A 24500-nucleotide genomic window follows, 5' to 3' on the forward strand; every position below is an offset into this window, starting at 1 on the left:
GTAACGACAGCAACCATGCTGACGCCATCACTAACAACATACATACAGGTAACGACAGCAACCATGCTGACTCCATCACTAACAACATACAGGTAACTACAGCAACCATGCTGACTCCATCACTAACAACATACATACAGGTAGCTACAGCAACCATGCTGACTCCATCACTAACAACATACAGGTAACTACAGCAACCATGCTGACTCCATCACTAACAACATACATACAGGTAACTCCAGCAACCATGCTGACTCCATCACAAACAACAGCCATACAGGTGACTACAGCAACCATGCTGACTCCTTCACTAACAACATACATACAGGTAACTACAGCAACCATGCTGACTCCATCACTAACAACATATAGGTAACTACAGCAACCACGCTGACTCCATCACTAACAACATACAGGTAACTACAGCAACCATGCTGACTCCATCACTAACAACATACATACAGGTAACTACAGCAACCATGCTGACTCCATCACTAACAACATACATACAGGTAACTCCATCAACCATTCTGACTCCATCACTAACAACATACAGGTAACTACAGCAATCACGCTGACTCCATCACTAACAACATACATACAGGTAACTACAGCAACCATGCTGACTCCATCACGAACAACATACAGGTAACTACAGCAACCATGCTGACTCCATCACTAACAACATGTAGGTAACTACAGCAACCATGCTGTCTCCATCACGAACAACATACAAGTAACTACAGCAACCATTCTGACTCCATCACTAACAACATACATACAGGTAACTACAGCAACCATGGTGACTCCATCACTAACAACATACATACAGGTAACAACAGCAACCATGCTGACTCCATCACTAACAACAGCCATACAGGTAACGACAGCAACCATGCTGACTCCATCACTAACAACATACATACAGGTAACTACAGCAACCATGCTGACTCCATCACTAACAACAGCCATACAGGTAACGACAGCAACCATGCTGACGCCATCACTAACAACATACATACAGGTAACGACAGCAACCATGCTGACTCCATCACTAACAACATTCAGGTAACTACAGCAACCATGCTGACTCCATCACTAACAACAGCCATACAGGTAACGACAGCAACCATGCTGACGCCATCACTAACAACATACATACAGGTAACGACAGCAATCATGCTGACTCCATCACTAACAACATACAGGTAACTACAGCAACCATGCTGACTCCATCACTAACAACATACAGGTAACTACAGCAACCATTCTGACTCCATCACGAACAACAGACATACAGGTAACTACAGCAACCATGCTGACTCCATCACTAACAACAGCCATACAGGTAACTACAGCAACCATGCTGACTCCATCACTAACAACATACATACAGGTAACTACAGCAACCATGCTGACTCCATCACTAACAACAGCCATACAGGTAACTACAGCAACCATGCTGACTCCATCACTAACAACATAGAGGTAACTACAGCAACCATGCTGACTCCATCACAAACAACAGCCATACAGGTGACTACAGCAAACATGCTGACTCCTTCACTAACAACATACATACAGGTAACTACAGCAACCATGCTGACTCCATCACTAACAACATACATACAGGTAACTACAGCAATCATGCTGACTCCATCACTAACAACATACAGGTAACTACAGCAACCATGCTGACTCCATCACTAACAACATACAGGTAACTACAGCAACCATTCTGACTCCATCACGAACAACATGCAGGTAACTACAGCAACATGCTGACTCCATCACTACAACAACATACAGGTAACTACAATAACCATGTTGACTCCATCACTAACAACATACAGGTAACTACAGCAACCATGCTGACTCCATCACTAACAACATACATACAGGTAACTCCATCAACCATTCTGACTCCATCACTAACAACATAGAGGTAACTACAGCAACCATGCTGACTCCATCACTAACAACAGAAAAGTAACTACAGAAACCATGCTAACTCCATCACTAACAACATACATACAGGTAACTACAGCAACCATGCTGACTCCATCACTAACAACAGCCATACAGGTAACTACAGCAACCATGCTGACTCCATCACTAACAACATACATACAGGTAACTACAGCAACCATGCTGACTCCATCACTAACAACATACAGGTAACTACAGCAACCATGCTGACTCCATCACTAACAACAGCCATACAGGTAACTACAGCAACCATGCTGACTCCATCACTAACAACATACAGGTAACGACAGACATTTACATACATTTACATTTAAGTCATTTAGCAGACGCTCTTATCCAGAGCGACTTACAAATTGGTGCATTCACCTTATGACATCACAGCAACCATGCTGACTCCATCACAAACAACAGCCATACAGGTGACTACAGCAACCATGCTGACTCCTTCACTAACAACATACATACAGGTAACTACAGCAACCATGCTGACTCCATCACTAACAACATATAGGTAACTACAGCAACAACGCTGACTCCATCACTAACAACATACATACAGGTAACTACAGCAACCATGATGACGCCATCACTAACAACATACATACAGGTAACGACAGCAATCATGCTGACTCCATCACTAACAACATACAGGTAACTACAGCAACCATGCTGACTCCATCACTAACAACATACAGGTAACTACAGCAACCATTCTGACTCCATCACGAACAACAGACATACAGGTAACTACAGCAATCATGCTGACTCCATCACTAACAACATACAGGTAACTACAGCAACCATGCTGACTCCATCACTAACAACATACAGGTAACTACAGCAACCATTCTGACTCCATCACGAACAACATGCAGGTAACTACAGCAACATGCTGACTCCATCACTAACAACATACAGGTAACTACAATAACCATGTTGACTCCATCACTAACAACATACAGGTAACTACAGCAACCATGCTGACTCCATCACTAACAACATACATACAGGTAACTCCATCAACCATTCTGACTCCATCACTAACAACAGCCATACAGGTAACTACAGCAATCACGCTGACTCCATAACTAACAACAGCCATACAGGTAACTACAGCAACCATGCTGACTCCATCACTAACAACATACATACAGGTAACTACAGCAACCATGCTGACTCCATCACTAACAACATGCAGGTAACTACAGCAACCATGCTGTCTCCATCACAAACAACATACAGGTAACTACAGCAACCATGCTGACTCCATCACTAACAACAGCCATACAGGTAACGACAGCAACCATGCTGACTCCATCACTAACAACATACAGGTAACTACAGCAACCATGCTGACTCCATCACTAACAACATACATACAGGTAACTACAGCAACCATGCTGACTCCATCACTAACAACATACAGGTAACGACAGACATTTACATACATTTACATTTAAGTCATTTAGCAGACGCTCTTATCCAGAGCGACTTACAAATTGGTGCATTCACCTTATGACATCACAGCAACCATGCTGACTCCATCACAAACAACAGCCATACAGGTGACTACAGCAACCATGCTGACTCCTTCACTAACAACATACATACAGGTAACTACAGCAACCATGCTGACTCCATCACTAACAACATATAGGTAACTACAGCAACAACGCTGACTCCATCACTAACAACATACATACAGGTAACTACAGCAACCATGATGACTCCATCACTAACAACATACAGGTAACTACAGCAACCATGCTGACACCATCACTAGCAACATACATACAGGTAACTACAGCAACCACGTTGACTCCATCACTAACAACATACATATAGGTAATTACATCAACCATGCTGACTCCATCACTAACAACATACAGGTTACTACAGCAACCACGTTGACTCCATCACTAACAACATACAGGTAACTACAGCAACCACGTTGACTCCATCACTAACAACATACAGGTAACTACAGCAACCACGTTGACTCCATCACTAACAACATACATATAGGTAATTACATCAACCATGCTGACTCCATCACTAACAACATACAGGTAACTACAGCAACCACGTTGACTCCATCACTAACAACATACATATAGGTAATTACATCAACCATGCTGACTCCATCACTAACAACATACATACAGGTAACTACAGCAATCACGCTGACTCCATCACTAACAACAGAAAGGTAACTACAGCAATCACGCTGACTCCATCACTAACAACATACATACAGGTAACTACAGCAACCATGCTGACTCCATCACTAGCAACATACATACAGGTAACTACAGCAACCACGTTGACTCCATCACTAACAACATACATATAGGTAATTACATCAACCATGCTGACTCCATCACTAACAACATACAGGTAATTACAGCAACCATGCTGACTCCATCACTTATAACATACATACAGGTAACTACAGCAACCATGCTGACTCCATCACTAACAACATAGAGGTAACTACAGCAACCATGCTGACTCCATCACAAACAACAGCCATACAGGTGACTACAGCAACCATGCTGACTCCTTCACTAACAACATACATACAGGTAACTACAGCAACCATGCTGACTCCATCACTAACAACAACATACAGGTAACTACAGCAATCATGCTGACTCCATCACTAACAGCATACAGGTAACTACAGCAACCATGCTGACTCCATCACTAACAACATACAGGTAACTACAGCAACCATTCTGACTCTATCACTAACAACAACAGACAGGTAACTACAACAACCATGCTGACTCCATCACTAACAACAGCCATACAGGTAACTACAGCAATCATGCTGACTCCATCACTAACAACATACAGGTAACAACAGCAACCATGCTGACTCCATCACTAACAACATACAGGTAACTACAGCAACCATTCTGACTCCATCACGAACAACAGCCATACAGGTAACTACAGCAACCACGCTGACTCCATCACTAACAACATACATACAGGTAACTACAGAAACCATGCTGACTGCATCACTAACAACAGCCATACAGGTAACTACAGCAACCATGCTGACTCCATCACTAACAACATACATACAGGTAACTCCATCAACCATTCTGACTCCATCACTAACAACATACAGGTAACTACAGCAATCACACTGACTCCATAACTAACAACATACATACAGGTAACTACAGCAACCATGCTGACTCCATCACTAACAACAGAAAGGTAACTACAGAAACCATGCTAACTCCATCACTAACAACATGCATACAGGTAACTACAGCAACCATGCTGACTCCATCACTAACAACATATAGGTAACTACAGCAACCACACTGACTCCATCACTAACAACATACATACAGGTAACTACAGCAACCATGCTGACTCCATCACTAATAACATACATACAGGTAACTACAGCAACCATGCTGACTCCATCACTAACAACATGCAGGTAACTACAGCAACCATGCTGTCTCCATTACAAACAACATACAGGTAACTACAGCAACCATGCTGACTCCATCACTAACAACAGCCATACAGGTAACGACAGCAACCATGCTGACTCCATCACTAACAACATACATACAGGTAACGACAGCAACCATGCTGACTCCATCACTAACAACATACAGGTAACTACAGCAACCATGCTGACTCCATCACTAACAACATACATACAGGTAGCTACAGCAACCATGCTGACTCCATCACTAACAACATACAGGTAACTACAGCAACCATGCTGACTCCATCACTAACAACATACATACAGGTAACTCCAGCAACCATGCTGACTCCATCACAAACAACAGCCATACAGGTGACTACAGCAACCATGCTGACTCCTTCACTAACAACATACATACAGGTAACTACAGCAACCATGCTGACTCCATCACTAACAACATATAGGTAACTACAGCAACCACGCTGACTCCATCACTAACAACATACAGGTAACTACAGCAACCATGCTGACTCCATCACTAACAACATACATACAGGTAACTACAGCAACCATGCTGACTCCATCACTAACAACATACATACAGGTAACTCCATCAACCATGCTGACTCCATCACTAACAACATACAGGTAACTACAGCAATCACGCTGACTCCATCATAACAACATACATACAGGTAACTACAGCAACCATGCTGACTCCATCACGAACAACATACAGGTAACTACAGCAACCATGCTGACTCCATCACTAACAACATGTAGGTAACTACAGCAACCATGCTGTCTCCATCACGAACAACATACAAGTAACTACAGCAACCATTCTGACTCCATCACTAACAACATACATACAGGTAACTACAGCAACCATGGTGACTCCATCACTAACAACATACATACAGGTAACAACAGCAACCATGCTGACTCCATCACTAACAACAGCCATACAGGTAACGACAGCAACCATGCTGACTCCATCACTAACAACATACATACAGGTAACTACAGCAACCATGCTGACTCCATCACTAACAACAGCCATACAGGTAACGACAGCAACCATGCTGACGCCATCACTAACAACATACAACAGCAACCATGCTGACTCCATCACTAACAACATTCAGGTAACTACAGCAACCATGCTGACTCCATCACTAACAACATACAGGTAACTACAGCAACCATGCTGACGCCATCACTAACAACATACATACAGGTAACGTCAGCAATCATGCTGACTCCATCACTAACAACATACAGGTAACTACAGCAACCATGCTGACTCCATCACTAACAACATACAGGTAACTACAGCAACCATTCTGACTCCATCACGAACAACAGACATACAGGTAACTACAGCAACCATGCTGACTCCATCACTAACAACAGCCATACAGGTAACTACAGCAACCATGCTGACTCCATCACTAACAACATACATACAGGTAACTACAGCAACCATGCTGACTCCATCACTAACAACAGCCATACAGGTAACTACAGCAACCATGCTGACTCCATCACTAACAACATAGAGGTAACTACAGCAACCATGCTGACTCCATCACAAACAACAGCCATACAGGTGACTACAGCAAACATGCTGACTCCTTCACTAACAACATACATACAGGTAACTACAGCAACCATGCTGACTCCATCACTAACAACATACATACAGGTAACTACAGCAATCATGCTGACTCCATCACTAACAACATACAGGTAACTACAGCAACCATGCTGACTCCATCACTAACAACATACAGGTAACTACAGCAACCATTCTGACTCCATCACGAACAACATGCAGGTAACTACAGCAACATGCTGACTCCATCACTAACAACATACAGGTAACTACAATAACCATGTTGACTCCATCACTAACAACATACAGGTAACTACAGCAACCATGCTGACTCCATCACTAACAACATACATACAGGTAACTCCATCAACCATTCTGACTCCATCACTAACAACATAGAGGTAACTACAGCAACCATGCTGACTCCATCACTAACAACAGAAAAGTAACTACAGAAACCATGCTAACTCCATCACTAACAACATACATACAGGTAACTACAGCAACCATGCTGACTCCATCACTAACAACAGCCATACAGGTAACTACAGCAACCATGCTGACTCCATCACTAACAACATACATACAGGTAACTACAGCAACCATGCTGACTCCATCACTAACAACATACAGGTAACTACAGCAACCATGCTGACTCCATCACTAACAACAGCCATACAGGTAACTACAGCAACCATGCTGACTCCATCACTAACAACATACAGGTAACGACAGACATTTACATACATTTACATTTAAGTCATTTAGCAGACGCTCTTATCCAGAGCGACTTACAAATTGGTGCATTCACCTTATGACATCACAGCAACCATGCTGACTCCATCACAAACAACAGCCATACAGGTGACTACAGCAACCATGCTGACTCCTTCACTAACAACATACATACAGGTAACTACAGCAACCATGCTGACTCCATCACTAACAACATATAGGTAACTACAGCAACAACGCTGACTCCATCACTAACAACATACATACAGGTAACTACAGCAACCATGATGACGCCATCACTAACAACATACATACAGGTAACTACAGCAATCATGCTGACTCCATCACTAACAACATACAGGTAACTACAGCAACCATGCTGACTCCATCACTAACAACATACAGGTAACTACAGCAACCATTCTGACTCCATCACTAACAACATACATACAGGTAACGACAGCAATCATGCTGACTCCATCACTAACAACATACAGGTAACTACAGCAACCATGCTGACTCCATCACTAACAACATACAGGTAACTACAGCAACCATTCTGACTCCATCACGAACAACAGACATACAGGTAACTACAGCAACCATGCTGACTCCATCACTAACAACAGCCATACAGGTAACTACAGCAACCATGCTGACTCCATCACTAACAACATACATACAGGTAACTACAGCAACCATGCTGACTCCATCACTAACAACAGCCATACAGGTAACTACAGCAACCATGCTGACTCCATCACTAACAACATAGAGGTAACTACAGCAACCATGCTGACTCCATCACAAACAACAGCCATACAGGTGACTACAGCAAACATGCTGACTCCTTCACTAACAACATACATACAGGTAACTACAGCAACCATGCTGACTCCATCACTAACAACATACATACAGGTAACTACAGCAATCATGCTGACTCCATCACTAACAACATACAGGTAACTACAGCAACCATGCTGACTCCATCACTAACAACATACAGGTAACTACAGGTAACATCACGAACAACAGCAGGTAACTACAGCAACATGCTGACTCCATCACTAACAACATACAGGTAACTACAATAACCATGTTGACTCCATCACTAACAACATACAGGTAACTACAGCAACCATGCTGACTCCATCACTAACAACATACATACAGGTAACTCCAGCAACCATTCTGACTCCATCACTAACAACATACAGGTAACTACAGCAACCATGCTGACTCCATCACTAACAACAGAAAAGGTAACTACAGCAACCATGCTAACTCCATCACTAACAACATACATACAGGTAACTACAGCAACCATGCTGACTCCATCACTAACAACAGCCATACAGGTAACTACAGCAACCATGCTGACTCCATCACTAACAACATACATACAGGTAACTACAGCAACCATGCTGACTCCATCACTAACAACATACAGGTAACTACAGCAACCATGCTGACTCCATCACTAACAACAGCCATACAGGTAACTACAGCAACCATGCTGACTCCATCACTAACAACATACAGGTAACGACAGACATTTACATACATTTACATTTAAGTCATTTAGCAGACGCTCTTATCCAGAGCGACTTACAAATTGGTGCATTCACCTTATGACATCACAGCAACCATGCTGACTCCATCACAAACAACAGCCATACAGGTGACTACAGCAACCATGCTGACTCCTTCACTAACAACATACATACAGGTAACTACAGCAACCATGCTGACTCCATCACTAACAACATATAGGTAACTACAGCAACAACGCTGACTCCATCACTAACAACATACATACAGGTAACTACAGCAACCATGATGACTCCATCACTAACAACATACATACAGGTAATTACAGCAATCATGCTGACTCCATCACTAACAACATACAGGTAACTACAGCAACCATGCTGACTCCATCACTAACAACATACAGGTAACTACAGCAACCATTCTGACTCCATCACGAACAACAGACATACAGGTAACTACAGCAACCATGCTGACTCCATCACTAACAACAGCCATACAGGTAACTACAGCAACCATGCTGACTCCATCACTAACAACATACATACAGGTAACTACAGCAACCATGCTGACTCCATCACTAACAACAGCCATACAGGTAACTACAGCAACCATGCTGACTCCATCACTAACAACATAGAGGTAACTACAGCAACCATGCTGACTCCATCACAAACAACAGCCATACAGGTGACTACAGCAAACATGCTGACTCCTTCACTAACAACATACATACAGGTAACTACAGCAACCATGCTGACTCCATCACAAACAACAGCCATACAGGTGACTACAGCAAACATGCTGACTCCTTCACTAACAACATACATACAGGTAACTACAGCAATCATGCTGACTCCATCACTAACAACATACATACAGGTAACTACAGCAACCATGCTGACTCCATCACTAACAACATACAGGTAACTACAGCAACCATTCTGACTCCATCACTAACAACATACATACAGGTAACTACAGCAATCATGCTGACTCCATCACTAACAACATACAGGTAACTACAGCAACCATGCTGACTCCATCACTAACAACATACAGGTAACTACAGCAACCATTCTGACTCCATCACGAACAACATGCAGGTAACTACAGCAACCATGCTGACTCCATCACTAACAACATACAGGTAACTACAGCAACCATGCTGACTCCATCACTAACAACAGCCATACAGGTAACTACAGCAACCATGCTGACTCCATCACTAACAACATACAGGTAACGACAGACATTTACATACATTTACATTTAAGTCATTTAGCAGACGCTCTTATCCAGAGCGACTTACAAATTGGTGCATTCACCTTATGACATCACAGCAACCATGCTGACTCCATCACAAACAACAGCCATACAGGTGACTACAGCAACCATGCTGACTCCTTCACTAACAACATACATACAGGTAACTACAGCAACCATGCTGACTCCATCACTAACAACATATAGGTAACTACAGCAACAACGCTGACTCCATCACTAACAACATACATACAGGTAACTACAGCAACCATGCTGACTCCATCACTAACAACATATAGGTAACTACAGCAACAACGCTGACTCCATCACTAACAACATACATACAGGTAACTACAGCAACCATGATGACTCCATCACTAACAACATACAGGTAACTACAGCAACCATGCTGACACCATCACTAGCAACATACATACAGGTAACTACAGCAACCACGTTGACTCCATCACTAACAACATACATATAGGTAATTACATCAACCATGCTGACTCCATCACTAACAACATACAGGTTACTACAGCAACCACGTTGACTCCATCACTAACAACATACAGGTAACTACAGCAACCACGTTGACTCCATCACTAACAACATACAGGTAACTACAGCAACCACGTTGACTCCATCACTAACAACATACATATAGGTAATTACATCAACCATGCTGACTCCATCACTAACAACATACAGGTAACTACAGCAACCACGTTGACTCCATCACTAACAACATACATATAGGTAATTACATCAACCATGCTGACTCCATCACTAACAACATACATACAGGTAACTACAGCAATCACGCTGACTCCATCACTAACAACAGAAAGGTAACTACAGCAATCACGCTGACTCCATCACTAACAACATACATACAGGTAACTACAGCAACCATGCTGACTCCATCACTAGCAACATACATACAGGTAACTACAGCAACCACGTTGACTCCATCACTAACAACATACATATAGGTAATTACATCAACCATGCTGACTCCATCACTAACAACATACAGGTAATTACAGCAACCATGCTGACTCCATCACTTATAACATACATACAGGTAACTACAGCAACCATGCTGACTCCATCACTAACAACATACATACATACAGGTAACTACAGCAACCATGCTGACTCCATCACTAACAACATACATACAGGTAACTACAGCAGCCATGCTGACTCCATCACTAACAACATACATATAGGTAATTACATCAACCATGCTGACTCCATCACTAACAACAGCCATACAGGTAACGACAGCAACCATGCTGACTCCATCACTAACAACATACATACAGGTAACTACAGCAACCATACTGACTCCATCACTAACAACATACAGGTAATTACAGCAACCATGCTGACTCCATCACTAACAACATACATACAGGTAACTACAGCAACCATGCTGACTCCATCACTAACAACATACATATAGGTAATTACATCAACCATGCTGACTCCATCACTAACAACATACATACAGGTAACTACAGCAACCATGCTGACTCCATCACTAACAACATACATATAGGTAATTACATCAACCATGCTGACTCCATCACTAACAACAGCCATACAGGTAACGACAGCAACCATGCTGACTCCATCACTAACAACATACATACAGGTAACTACAGCAACCATGCTGACTCCATCACTAACAACATACATACAGGTAACTACAGCAACCATGCTGACTCCATCACTAACAACATACATACAGGTAACTACAGCAACCATGCTGATTCCATCACTAACAACATACATACAGGTAACTACAGCAACCATGCTGACTCCATCACTAACAACATACATACAGGTAACTACAGCAACCATGCTGACTCCATCACTAACAACATACATATAGGTAATTACATCAACCATGCTGACTCCATCACTAACAACATACATACAGATAATGACAGCAACCATGCTGACTCCATCACTAACAACAGCCATACAGGTAACGACAGCAACCATGCTGACTCCATCACTAACAACATACATACAGGTAACTACAGCAACCATGCTGACTCCATCACTAACAACATACATACATACAGGTAACTACAGCAACCATGCTGACTCCATCACTAACAACATACATACAGGTAACTACAGCAGCCATGCTGACTCCATCACTAACAACATACATATAGGTAATTACATCAACCATGCTGACTCCATCACTAACAACAGCCATACAGGTAACGACAGCAACCATGCTGACTCCATCACTAACAACATACATACAGGTAACTACAGCAACCATACTGACTCCATCACTAACAACATACAGGTAATTACAGCAACCATGCTGACTCCATCACTAACAACATACATACAGGTAACTACAGCAACCATGCTGACTCCATCACTAACAACATACATATAGGTAATTACATCAACCATGCTGACTCCATCACTAACAACATACATACAGGTAACTACAGCAACCATGCTGACTCCATCACTAACAACATACATATAGGTAATTACATCAACCATGCTGACTCCATCACTAACAACAGCCATACAGGTAACGACAGCAACCATGCTGACTCCATCACTAACAACATACATACAGGTAACTACAGCAACCATGCTGACTCCATCACTAACAACATACATACAGGTAACTACAGCAACCATGCTGACTCCATCACTAACAACATACATACAGGTAACTACAGCAACCATGCTGATTCCATCACTAACAACATACATACAGGTAACTACAGCAACCATGCTGACTCCATCACTAACAACATACATACAGGTAACTACAGCAACCATGCTGACTCCATCACTAACAACATACATATAGGTAATTACATCAACCATGCTGACTCCATCACTAACAACATACATACAGATAATGACAGCAACCATGCTGACTCCATCACTAACAACAGCCATACAGGTAACGACAGCAACCATGCTGACTCCATCACTAACAACATACATACAGGTAACTACAGCAACCATGCTGACTCCATCACTAACAACAGCCATACAGGTAACGACAGCAACCATGCTGACTCCATCACTAACAACATACATACAGGTAACTACAGCAACCATGCTGACTCCATCACTAACAACATACATACAGGTAACTACAGCAACCATGCTGACTCCATCACTAACAACATACAGGTAACTACATCAACCATGCTGACTCCATCACTAACAACATACAGGTAACTACATCAACCATGCTGACTCCATCACTAACAACATACAGGTAACTACATCAACCATGCTGACTCCATCACTAACAACAGCCATACAGGTAACTACAGCATCCATGCTGACTCCATCACTAACAACATACATACAGGTAACTACAGCAACCACGTTGACTCCATCACTAACAACATACATACAGGTAACTACAGCAACCATGCTGACTCCATCACTAACAACATACAGGTAACTACATCAACCATGCTGACTCCATCACTAACAACATACAGGTAACTACATCAACCATGCTGACTCCATCACTAACAACACACAGGTAACTACATCAACCATGCTGACTCCATCACTAACAACAGCCATACAGGTAACTACAGCATCCATGCTGACTCCATCACTAACAACATACATACAGGTAACTACAGCAACCACGTTGACTCCATCACTAACAACATACATACAGGTAACTACAGCAACCATGCTGACTCCATCACTAACAACATACAGGTAACTACAGCAACCATGCTGACTCCATCACTAACAACAGCCATACAGGTAATTACATCAACCATGCTGACTCCATCACTAACAACATACAGGTAACTACAGCAATCACGCTGACTCCATCACTAACAACAGCCATACAGGTAATTACATCAACCATGCTGACTCCATAACTAACAACATACATACAGGTAACTACAGCAACCATGCTGACTCCATCACTAACAACATACAGGTAACTACAGCAACCATGCTGACTCCATCACTAACAACAGCCATACAGGTAATTACATCATCCATGCTGACACCATCACTAACAACAGCCATACAGGTAACTACAGCAACCATGCTGACACCATCACTAACAACATACAGGTAACTACAGCAACCATGCTGACACCATCACTAACAACATACAGGTAACTACAGCAACCATGCTGACTCCATAACTAACAACATACATACAGGTAACTACAGCAACCATGCTGACTCCATCACTAACAACATACAGGTAACTACAGCAACCATGCTGACTCCATAACTAACAACATACATACAGGTAACTACAGCAACCAGCAACCATGTAACTGCAACCATGCTGACACCCATCACAGGTAACAACAGCCATACAGGTAACTACAGCAACCATGCTGACACCATCACTAACAACATACAGGTAACTACAGCAACCATGCTGACTCCATCACTAACAACATACATACAGGTAACTACAGCAACCATGCTGACACCATCACTAACAACATACATACAGGTAACTACAGCAACCATGCTGACTCCATCACTAACAACATACATACAGGTAACTACAGCAACCATGCTGACTCCATCACTAACAACATACATACAGGTAACTACAGCAACCGTGCTGACTCCATCACTAACAACAGCCATACAGGTAACTACAGCAACCATGCTGACTCCATCACTAACAACATACATACAGGTAACTACAGCAACCATGCTGACTCCATCACTAACAACATACATACAGGTAACTACAGCAACCATGCTGATTCCATCACTAACAACATACATACAGGTAACTACAGCAACCGTGCTGACTCCATCACTAACAACATACATACAGGTAACTACAGCAACCATGCTGACTCCATCACTAACAACATACATACAGGTAACTACAGCAACCGTGCTGACTCCATCACTAACAACATACATACAGGTAACTACAGCAACCATGCTGACTCCATCACTAACAACATACATACAGGTAACTACAGCAACCATGCTTTCTCTCCATCACAGTGGTGGTTCCTCTCCCAGGCTGGATGGGTTTAGGGGGGCTGCCCTGGCAGTTCACGGCCGTCCAGATGCACCTGCACTGGGGCAATGGAGCCCCGGAGGCCGGGGGCAGCGAACACACCATCAACGGTCAGAGCTCCGCAGCAGAGGTGAGGGACTGTGTGTGTGTTTGGAGGGGAGTGGGGTGTGTTGGTGGGTGAGAGTTTGGAAGCCTGCGTGTGTAAAGACATGCGTACGTGCCATGCTGTATATCCAGGTAGATTGCAGTATTAAGCACTTCAGTTGAGAAACCATACTATAATCCCATTAAATATTATACAGAAACACTAAACAGCAACCTCTTAGCTCATCTGGTTAACACTAGTCATAGTAGGAGAAAACAAACTTGAAAAGAAAGGTTATTGGAGAACAAGTGTTTGAATGATGTTAATTAATTGGGGAGTGGAATTAAATCTGATTGAAATTGTTGTAAAGACTTCAGGATTAGAAAGCATGTCAAATAAAAGCCTCTCAAACACCTATAGTATACATAGGAAGGGGAACCAACTTTCTCAGGTTGGCAGTGTATTTACTGTACCCCAAAAACACACACACACACACACACACACACACACACACACACACACACACACACACACACACACACACACACACACACACACACACACACACACACACACACACACACACACACACACACACACACACACACGCACACACACACACACACACACACATACACACACACACACACACTTTTGGAATTTGAAACACTGTCCAATTCTCTGTGGGAAGGGAATGTAGAACATGCAGTGGACCTGCAAAAAATGGGTGGAGAGGTAATGGAGTGAGGGATGGTGAGAGAGAGAGAGAGAGAGAGAGAGAGAGAGAGAGAGAGGGAGGGACAGTGAGAGAGAGAGAGGAAGAGAGAGGGAGGGACAGTGAGAGAGAGAGAAAGTGAGAGTTTGTGAGAGCGAGAGTTTGAAAACACTCCGTGCTCTGGTTACACACTATTACATAAAGACAAACAATTAGTGTTTATCTCTCCACCCTCCCCTACTCCCTCCCTCTCAAAGAGTTTCAATGAGCCAGCATATCCCCCCTCCCTCTTTCTATCACTCTCTCATTCCCTCTCCCTCACTCTCTTTCTCCCATCTGACCCTTATGTAAACGAATATAGCAGCACTTTTCATTCAAACTCAAGAGGGATTTTCTAAAAATTAGACACTGCCATGCACACACACGCACGCACGCACGCACGCACGCACGCACGCACACACACACACACACACACACACACACACACACACACACACACACACACACACACACACACACACACACACACACACACACACACACACACACACACACACACACACACACACACACACACTAACCATGTTCCCCCTCTGTGTAGCTGCATGTGGTGCACTACAACTCAGAGCTGTACCCTAACATGTCAGTAGCTATGACCCAGCAGGATGGACTGGCAGTCCTGGGAGTCCTCATAGAGGTAGGACTGTTACATCATAACTAACTGACAGTCACATCAACCACTGGAGACATTACATACTTCAAAAGAGTTGTATTTTTACAATAGGTTACAAATTCCCTTTATTTACGTTTTATTTATTCAGTTGTAAAATGTACACATCACCAGATTAGTAAGAAAGGCTTTGTGAATGTATAGTAAAGCCTGCACACTTGACCTAAAGGGAAGATGTGTGATCTGTCAGACAGGTGAGGAGGCTAACCAGGCCTTTTGGAACATTCTCAACTACCTGGGTCGCATCAGACATGCAGGTGAGACAGCTGGTAATTATTATTTACCTTTATTTAACTAGGCAAGTCAGTTGAGAACAAATTCTTATTTTCAATGACAGCCTGGGAACAGTGGGTTAACTGCCTTGTTCAGAGGCAGAACAACAGACTTTTACCTTGTCAGCTCGGGGATTCGATCTTGCAACCGTTTGGTTACTAGTCCAACACTCTAACCACTAGGCTACCTGCTGCCCCACGTAGCTTAATCAAAGTACACCTTAACCAATCAGCATTATTACTACAGCTACCTTCTAGCAATGTTACCACGACTACAGTAGTTTATGGGCATTCTCTGATTTCTTATGCAAGTGCCAAACAGCACCACTATGTGCCCCCAGGAGTCAAACCCTGTACATCTCCTTTAACTGTAATCTGTCCATCCACCCCTCCATTCCTTCCTCCGTGGTCAGGGCAGAGTGTGTCCATCCCAGCCTTTGATGTCCAGTCCCTCCTGCCCTCTGACCTGGGGCGGTACTACCGATACAATGGCTCTCTCACCACTCCTCCCTGCTTCCAGAGTGTCCTCTGGACCCTCTTCACAGAGACCGTCAAAATCTCACACACACAGGTGAGGGAAGTTGTGTGTGTGATGGTGATATACTTATGCTTGAATTCAAAGCATCACTATGTCCTCCTCTTCTTTTCTCCCCCTCTTCCCTCTTGTCTTCCTCCTCTTCACCATCTTTCCTCTCTTCCTCCCCTCTTTACTTCTCTCTTTCCTCTTCTCTTCCTCTCTGTCCTCCCTTCTTCCTCAGCTGATGAAGCTGGAGACAGTGCTGTATGCCAGTAAGGAGGACGCTGACCGCGTCGTCATGCAGGACAACTACCGTACACCCCAACCACTTAACGACCGGACCATCCTCGCATCCTTCCCTTTAGGTTTGGGGGGGGGTTCTCTAACACAACCAACAGCCTCGTAGCTAACAGCAGCACCAGCAGAAAGGGCATGGGGCGGGCTAGCCTCGTAGCTAACAGCAGCATCAGCAGGAAGGGCATGGGGCGGGCTAGCCTCGTAGCTAACAGCAGCATCAGCAGGAAGGGCATGGGGCGGGCAAGCCTCGTACCTAACAGCAGCATCAGCAGGAAGGGCATGGGGCGGGCTAGCCTCGTAGCTAACAGCAGCATCAGCAGGAAGGGCATGGGGCGAGCTAGCCTCGTAGCTAACAGCAGCATCAGCAGGAAGGGCATGGGGCGAGCTAGCCTCGTAGCTAACATCAGCATCAGCAGGAAGGGCATGGGGCGAGCTAGCCTCGTACCTAACAGCAGCATCAGCAGGAAGGGCATGGGGCGAGCTAGCCTCGTAGCTAACATCAGCATCAGCAGGAAGGGCATGGGGCGGGCTAGCCTCGTACCTAACAGCAGCATCAGCAGGAAGGGCATGGGGCGAGCTAGCCTCATAGCTAACATCAGCATCAGCAGGAAGGGCATGGGGCGGGCTAGCCTCGTAGCTAACTTCAGCATCAGCAGGAAGGACATGAGGCAGGCTAGCCTCGTAGCTAACAGCAGCATCAGCAGGAAGGGCATGGGGCAGGCTAGCCTCGTACCGTGACCACTAATAACATTTCACCAAACAGTATTAGTGGTCACGGTGAGGGGCTCTCGAGTTGGACATGTGGAGGAAGGCTAACGTTAAACACTAAAGAGAGGAATGTGGTGAGAACTGTGGGAATGTCAAGGGTTACTGACTGTGAAAGAGATAGAGAGGGGGATAGAGGGGGCGGGACAGAGGAAAAGAGAGAGGGGGGATTTGAGGGAGTGATAGAGAGAAAGAGAGAGATAGAGAGAGAGTGGTAGTGGGGAAGAGAAAGAGGAGCTGTAAATGAGGGGGAGCTCTGTTTACGAGATGGCTGATTCGTTTTTGCTAAATCTCGTCTCTAAACACTGACACTGTTGTTGTCACATGACAAGAGAGGAAGAGAGAGAGAGAGGGAGTGAGAGAGGAAGAGGAAGAGAGAGACAGAGAACGAAAGGGAGAAATGGAGAGAGAGGGGGGTGAGAGAGAGAGGAAGAGAGACAGAGAGAAAGAAATGGAGAGAGAGAGAGAGAGAAAGGGAGAGCGAGAGAAGGCAAAAGTGAGAGCAAGAGAGAGAGAGTGGAACACAGACAAAAGAGAAAGAATTTGTGAAAAACTGATAGGGTGGCCTATGACAACACCATAGGAGGCTGGTGAGAGGAGGACGGCTTAAAATAATGGCTGGGGTGGTGTGAATGGAATGGTATCAAACTCATGAAAACCGTGTGTTTGATATAATTCCATTCTGCCCATCCTCCCCAATTTAGGTACCACCAGCCTCCCGTGGACAACCCTCATTCCAAAGACTACAGAACACACTGTAGACGTATGATCATTTACCTGTAGTTCTACTGGTAGACAACACTCATTCCAAAGACTACAGAACACACTGTAGACATATGATCATTTACCTGTAGTTCTACTGGTAGACAACACTCATTCCAAAGACTACAGAACACACTGTAGACATATGATCATTTACCTGTAGTTCTACTGGTAGACAACACTCATTCCAAAGACTACAGAACACACTGTAGACATATGATCATTTACCTGTAGTTCTACTGGTAGACAACACTCATTCCAAAGACTACAGAACACACTGTAGACATATGATCATTTACCTGTAGTTCTACTGGTAGACAACACTCATTCCAAAGACTACAGAACACACTGTAGACATATGATCATTTACCTGTAGTTCTACTGGTAGACAACACTCATTCCAAAGACTACAGAACACACTGTAGACATATGATCATTTACCTGTAGTTCTACTGGTAGACAACACTCATTCCAAAGACTACAGAACACACTGTAGACATATGATCATTTACCTGTAGTTCTACTGGTAGACAACACTCATTCCAAAGACTACAGAACACACTGTAGACATATGATCATTTACCTGTAGTTCTACTGGTAGACAACACTCATTCCAAAGACTACAGAACACACTGTAGACATATGATCATTTACCTGTAGTTCTACTGGTAGACAACACTCATTCCAAAGACTACAGAACACACTGTAGACATATGATCATTTACCTGTAGTTCTACTGGTAGACAACACTCATTCCAAAGACTACAGAACACACTGTAGACGTATGATCATTTACCTGTAGTTCTACTGGTAGACAACACTCATTCCAAAGACTACAGAACACACTGTAGACATATTATCATTTACCTGTAGTTCTACTGGTAGACAACACTCATTCCAAAGACTACAGAACACACTGTAGACATATCATCATTTACCTGTAGTTCTACTGGTAGACAACACTCATTCCAAAGACTACAGAACACACTGTAGACATATGATCATTTCCCTGTAGTTCTACTGGTAGACAACACTCATTACAAAGACTACAGAACACACTGTAGACATATGATCATTTACCTGTAGTTCTACTGGTAGACAACACTCATTCCAAAGACTACAGAACACACTGTAGACATATGATCATTTACCTGTAGTTCTACTGGTAGACAACACTCATTCCAAAGACTACAGAACACACTGTAGACATATGATCATTTACCTGTAGTTCTACTGGTAGACAACACTCATTCCAAAGACTACAGAACACACTGTAGACATATGATCATTTACCTGTAGTTCTACTGGTAGACAACACTCATTCCAAAGACTACAGAACACACTGTAGACATATGATCATTTACCTGTAGTTCTACTGGTAGACAACACTCATTCCAAAGACTACAGAACACACTGTAGACGTATGATCATTTACCTGTAGTTCTACTGGTAGACAACACTCATTCCAAAGACTACAGAACACACTGTAGACATATTATCATTTACCTGTAGTTCTACTGGTAGACAACACTCATTCCAAAGACTACAGAACACACTGTAGACATATCATCATTTACCTGTAGTTCTACTGGTAGACAACACTCATTCCAAAGACTACAGAACACACTGTAGACATATGATCATTTCCCTGTAGTTCTACTGGTAGACAACACTCATTACAAAGACTACAGAACACACTGTAGACATATGATCATTTACCTGTAGTTCTACTGGTAGACAACACTCATTCCAAAGACTACAGAACACACTGTAGACATATCATCATTTCCCTGTAGTTCTACTAAATGTTGATTGAACATTAATTCCAACTGAATTATCGACTGCATAAACAAAGTAGCACAGCAGTATTTTTACATGAACCCTCTGTCATGACATCACGATCATGTCAAACCGTTATGATCATGTCAAGCCTGTTATTATGTAGGCCTTATGACAGACGTACAGGTAATAAGACAATCTCTAAATAACATGTTCCTTTTCCCACTTGCAGAATCAGTGAAGGTGTACACTGCCGGTAAGATGTGGACCTTCATAGCTGATTCATTATTAGAGTAGGCCTCTGGTCAATGGCTATCTTTTCATGTTTGATGTACTAGTTGGAATATTTCTCTGTCTGTCTCAGGAGAGATCACAGCGATAGTAATAGGAGCTCTGTGTGGCTGTGTTGGTGTGGCTGTCATCATTCGCTTCATAGTGAAGACTATACGGTAAGGCACTGAGCTGTTAAATGGGGTTTCTTAGCTTACTAGCCTGCCTGAGGGCTATTCTGTTTCTGATTAAACCAACTACAGAGTTATCTGAAGTAGAAAACAGTATGGTCAACCAGATTTTTGTTGTACTGGTTACCTGGTTACCTGTGTTTATCATATGAAACTGTGGTATACTTTGATCCAAAATGTCCTGGGTTTCTTTTTGTTCTTGGTGTCTCAATCTTCACATTTCTCTTGGCAGATTTTTCAAACACCTGCTTAATGAAAGGGTCTTGGTAAACAGGTGGAATCCTCCATAATACCTGATACCTACTGCTTCCATGTCCAATACTACATGTTCATAAACCAAATGAATACTACTGCCAGTGTTCTCTGTGACAGGGTTCTAATTACAGGGATGTCTGGAGATGCTAGCCACGCCTATACTAAAAGTTTCTCCCCAAAAGTGTTTTGGCACCCCTTGAATTGTAAAAAAAGAAAACATCAACGTGGGCACCCCCATCAGTGTACCTCCTAGAGTCAATGTGTAATTCCAACCCTGATCAAAAATAACATTACTATGTTAACCACCAGTGATTGGTAGATTCATTGGCCTATTTGCTCAGGTCTAGGATCGGTTTGTTACTCCAATCGTAACCGTAACCATCAGGAGGTAAAATAAAAAAACTGACCTTAGATCAGTGGCAACATCATCCTCTACCGTCTGATTGTTGCTCTGACTGTGTGATAATTGCCCACTTCTTAATCGACCCTTTGTCCCTACATTATGCACTTTAGATTTAGAACCAACAGCCTCGCTTGCCAGGCTTAATGCTAAAGACACATGGTTAGGAATGAGACTAAAGAGCTGAGATGATTGGCTAGGTGTAAGGAATATGGCAAAGGTTCACCCAGCCCATACCATACTGCCAATAACTATCTCATTATTTCACATCTAGAAAACGTGCAGAGGAAAATGATAAAGGGTCGGTTCGGGGCATGATTGTTGCCCTTTTAACATGATTGTGTCTGTCTGTGATGTGATCGTTTGTGTTTCCTGGTCACATGACACTGTGTTTTCATCACAACAGCTCCACCTCTAGCTGGGACGTCCTGCCCAGTGTCCGGCCCGGCCCCGTGCCCAGGTCACCAATCAGATTATGACCTTTGACCTTCACCCCTTTAACCCAAATCCCTGATTCTACTCCCCATCATCTACCTTCTGTCCCTGGCTAGAGATAACTCCTAGCACCCCTAAACGTAGGTGTGTAGCCTCCAGATCTGAAGAAAGCGTGTAGATGTATCGTTAAAATCAGGCTCAATTGAGCTAGTTTTACTTTTAGCCATTTTACTTACAAATCTAATTCCTTAAGATCTGCAAACACCAAGGTGGTCTAGGAGTTGTTTTTTGGACTGGGACTCTAGAAATTCCAACATCACGTGTTATCCTAAAGAATCCTAATCCATTCCTGTAATCCTGTTATTCTAGGAAATTTCACAACTCATTTGTTTAAAGTAGATTGTTGTGTCTTTAAATCCAGTGTTGTACTAATATAGCACATTTTCTCCCTCTCAATAGCTTTTTAATGCTGTAACTTCCTACTGGGCACACACAGGTTCAAATCAAATCAAATGTATTTATAAAGCCCTTCTTACATCAGCTGATGTCTCAAAGTGCTGTACAGAAACCCAGCCTAAAACCCTAAACAGCAAGCAATGCAGGTGTAGAAGCACGGTGGCTAGGAAAAACTCCATATAAAGGCCAAAACCTAGGAAGAAACCTGGCTGTGCCGTGTGGAGATTATAACAGAACATGGCCAAGTAGTTGTCGAGGGTGCAGCAAGTCAGCACCTCAGGAGTAAATGTCAGTTGGCTTTTCATAGCCAATCATTAAGAGTATCTCTACCACACCTGCTTTCTCTAGAGAGTTGAAAACAGCAGGTCTGGGACAGGTAGCACGTCCGGTGAACAGGTCAGGTTTCCATAGCCGCAGGCAGAATAGTTGAAACTGGAGCAGCAGCACGGCCAAGTGGACTGGGGACAGCAAGGAGTCATCATGCCAGGTAGTCCTGAGGCATGGTCCTAGGGCTCAGGTCCTCCGAGAGAGAGAAAGAAATAATTCGAGAGAGCATACTTAAATTCACACAGGACTCTGGATAAGACAGGAGAAGTCCTCCAGATATAACAGACTGACCCTAGCCCCCCGACACATAAACTACTGCAGCATAAATACTGGAGACTGAGACAGGAGGGGTCAGGAGACAATGGTTGAATCAATGTTGTTTCCACGTCGACGTGGAACGTGGTCTGTGCCCAGTGGGTTTCTACGTCACACTCCTCTGTTGAGTCATTGATCCGTTCACTCCATCATTCCCTCCAAAACATTCACCAGGCATTACTCCTCGCTTGTTGTTTACTTGGACTTTTACTGTACTTTGAAGCCTATGAATTATTATTATAATAGATTATGGCTTT

General features: G+C 43.2%; 1 protein-coding gene and 1 long non-coding RNA gene across 14 annotated transcripts in view; both read left to right on the top strand.

The window, feature by feature from the left end:
• LOC127925027 (uncharacterized) overlaps window positions 1-15647 on the top strand; it is a 32345-nt gene extending 16698 nt beyond the window's left edge. For 3 of the 8 annotated variants that reach the window (XR_008119566.1, XR_008119564.1, XR_008119560.1), the window contains exons 2-3: window positions 10098-10145; window positions 15002-15647. This is a non-coding gene — a long non-coding RNA (uncharacterized LOC127925027). Of the gene's footprint in view, window positions 1-2056; window positions 2457-3384; window positions 3603-4038; window positions 4575-7582; window positions 7983-9137; window positions 9538-10097; window positions 10146-15001 lie in introns of those variants that run through there. The other 5 variants (XR_008119561.1, XR_008119565.1, XR_008119559.1 and 2 more) reach the window with 5 other exon arrangements.
• LOC127925026 (carbonic anhydrase 14-like) overlaps window positions 1-24500 on the top strand; it is a 54722-nt gene that overhangs the window by 29178 nt on the left and 1044 nt on the right. For 2 of the 6 annotated variants that reach the window (XM_052509706.1, XM_052509704.1), the window contains 8 exons: window positions 15657-15802; window positions 17074-17169; window positions 17393-17471; window positions 17888-18045; window positions 18233-18356; window positions 21827-21850; window positions 21959-22043; window positions 23117-23170. In XM_052509706.1, coding sequence (XP_052365666.1) covers window positions 15657-15802; window positions 17074-17169; window positions 17393-17471; window positions 17888-18045; window positions 18233-18356; window positions 21827-21850; window positions 21959-22043; window positions 23117-23170 — 766 coding nt within the window. The remainder of the gene's footprint in view (window positions 1-15656; window positions 15803-17073; window positions 17170-17392; window positions 17472-17887; window positions 18046-18232; window positions 18357-21826; window positions 21851-21958; window positions 22044-23116; window positions 23171-24500) is intronic. The other 4 variants (XM_052509705.1, XM_052509708.1, XM_052509707.1 and 1 more) reach the window with 4 other exon arrangements.

The sequence above is a fragment of the Oncorhynchus keta genome, unplaced genomic scaffold, assembly GCF_023373465.1.
Source record: "Oncorhynchus keta strain PuntledgeMale-10-30-2019 unplaced genomic scaffold, Oket_V2 Un_contig_496_pilon_pilon, whole genome shotgun sequence".
Classification (NCBI taxonomy): domain Eukaryota; kingdom Metazoa; phylum Chordata; class Actinopteri; order Salmoniformes; family Salmonidae; genus Oncorhynchus; species Oncorhynchus keta.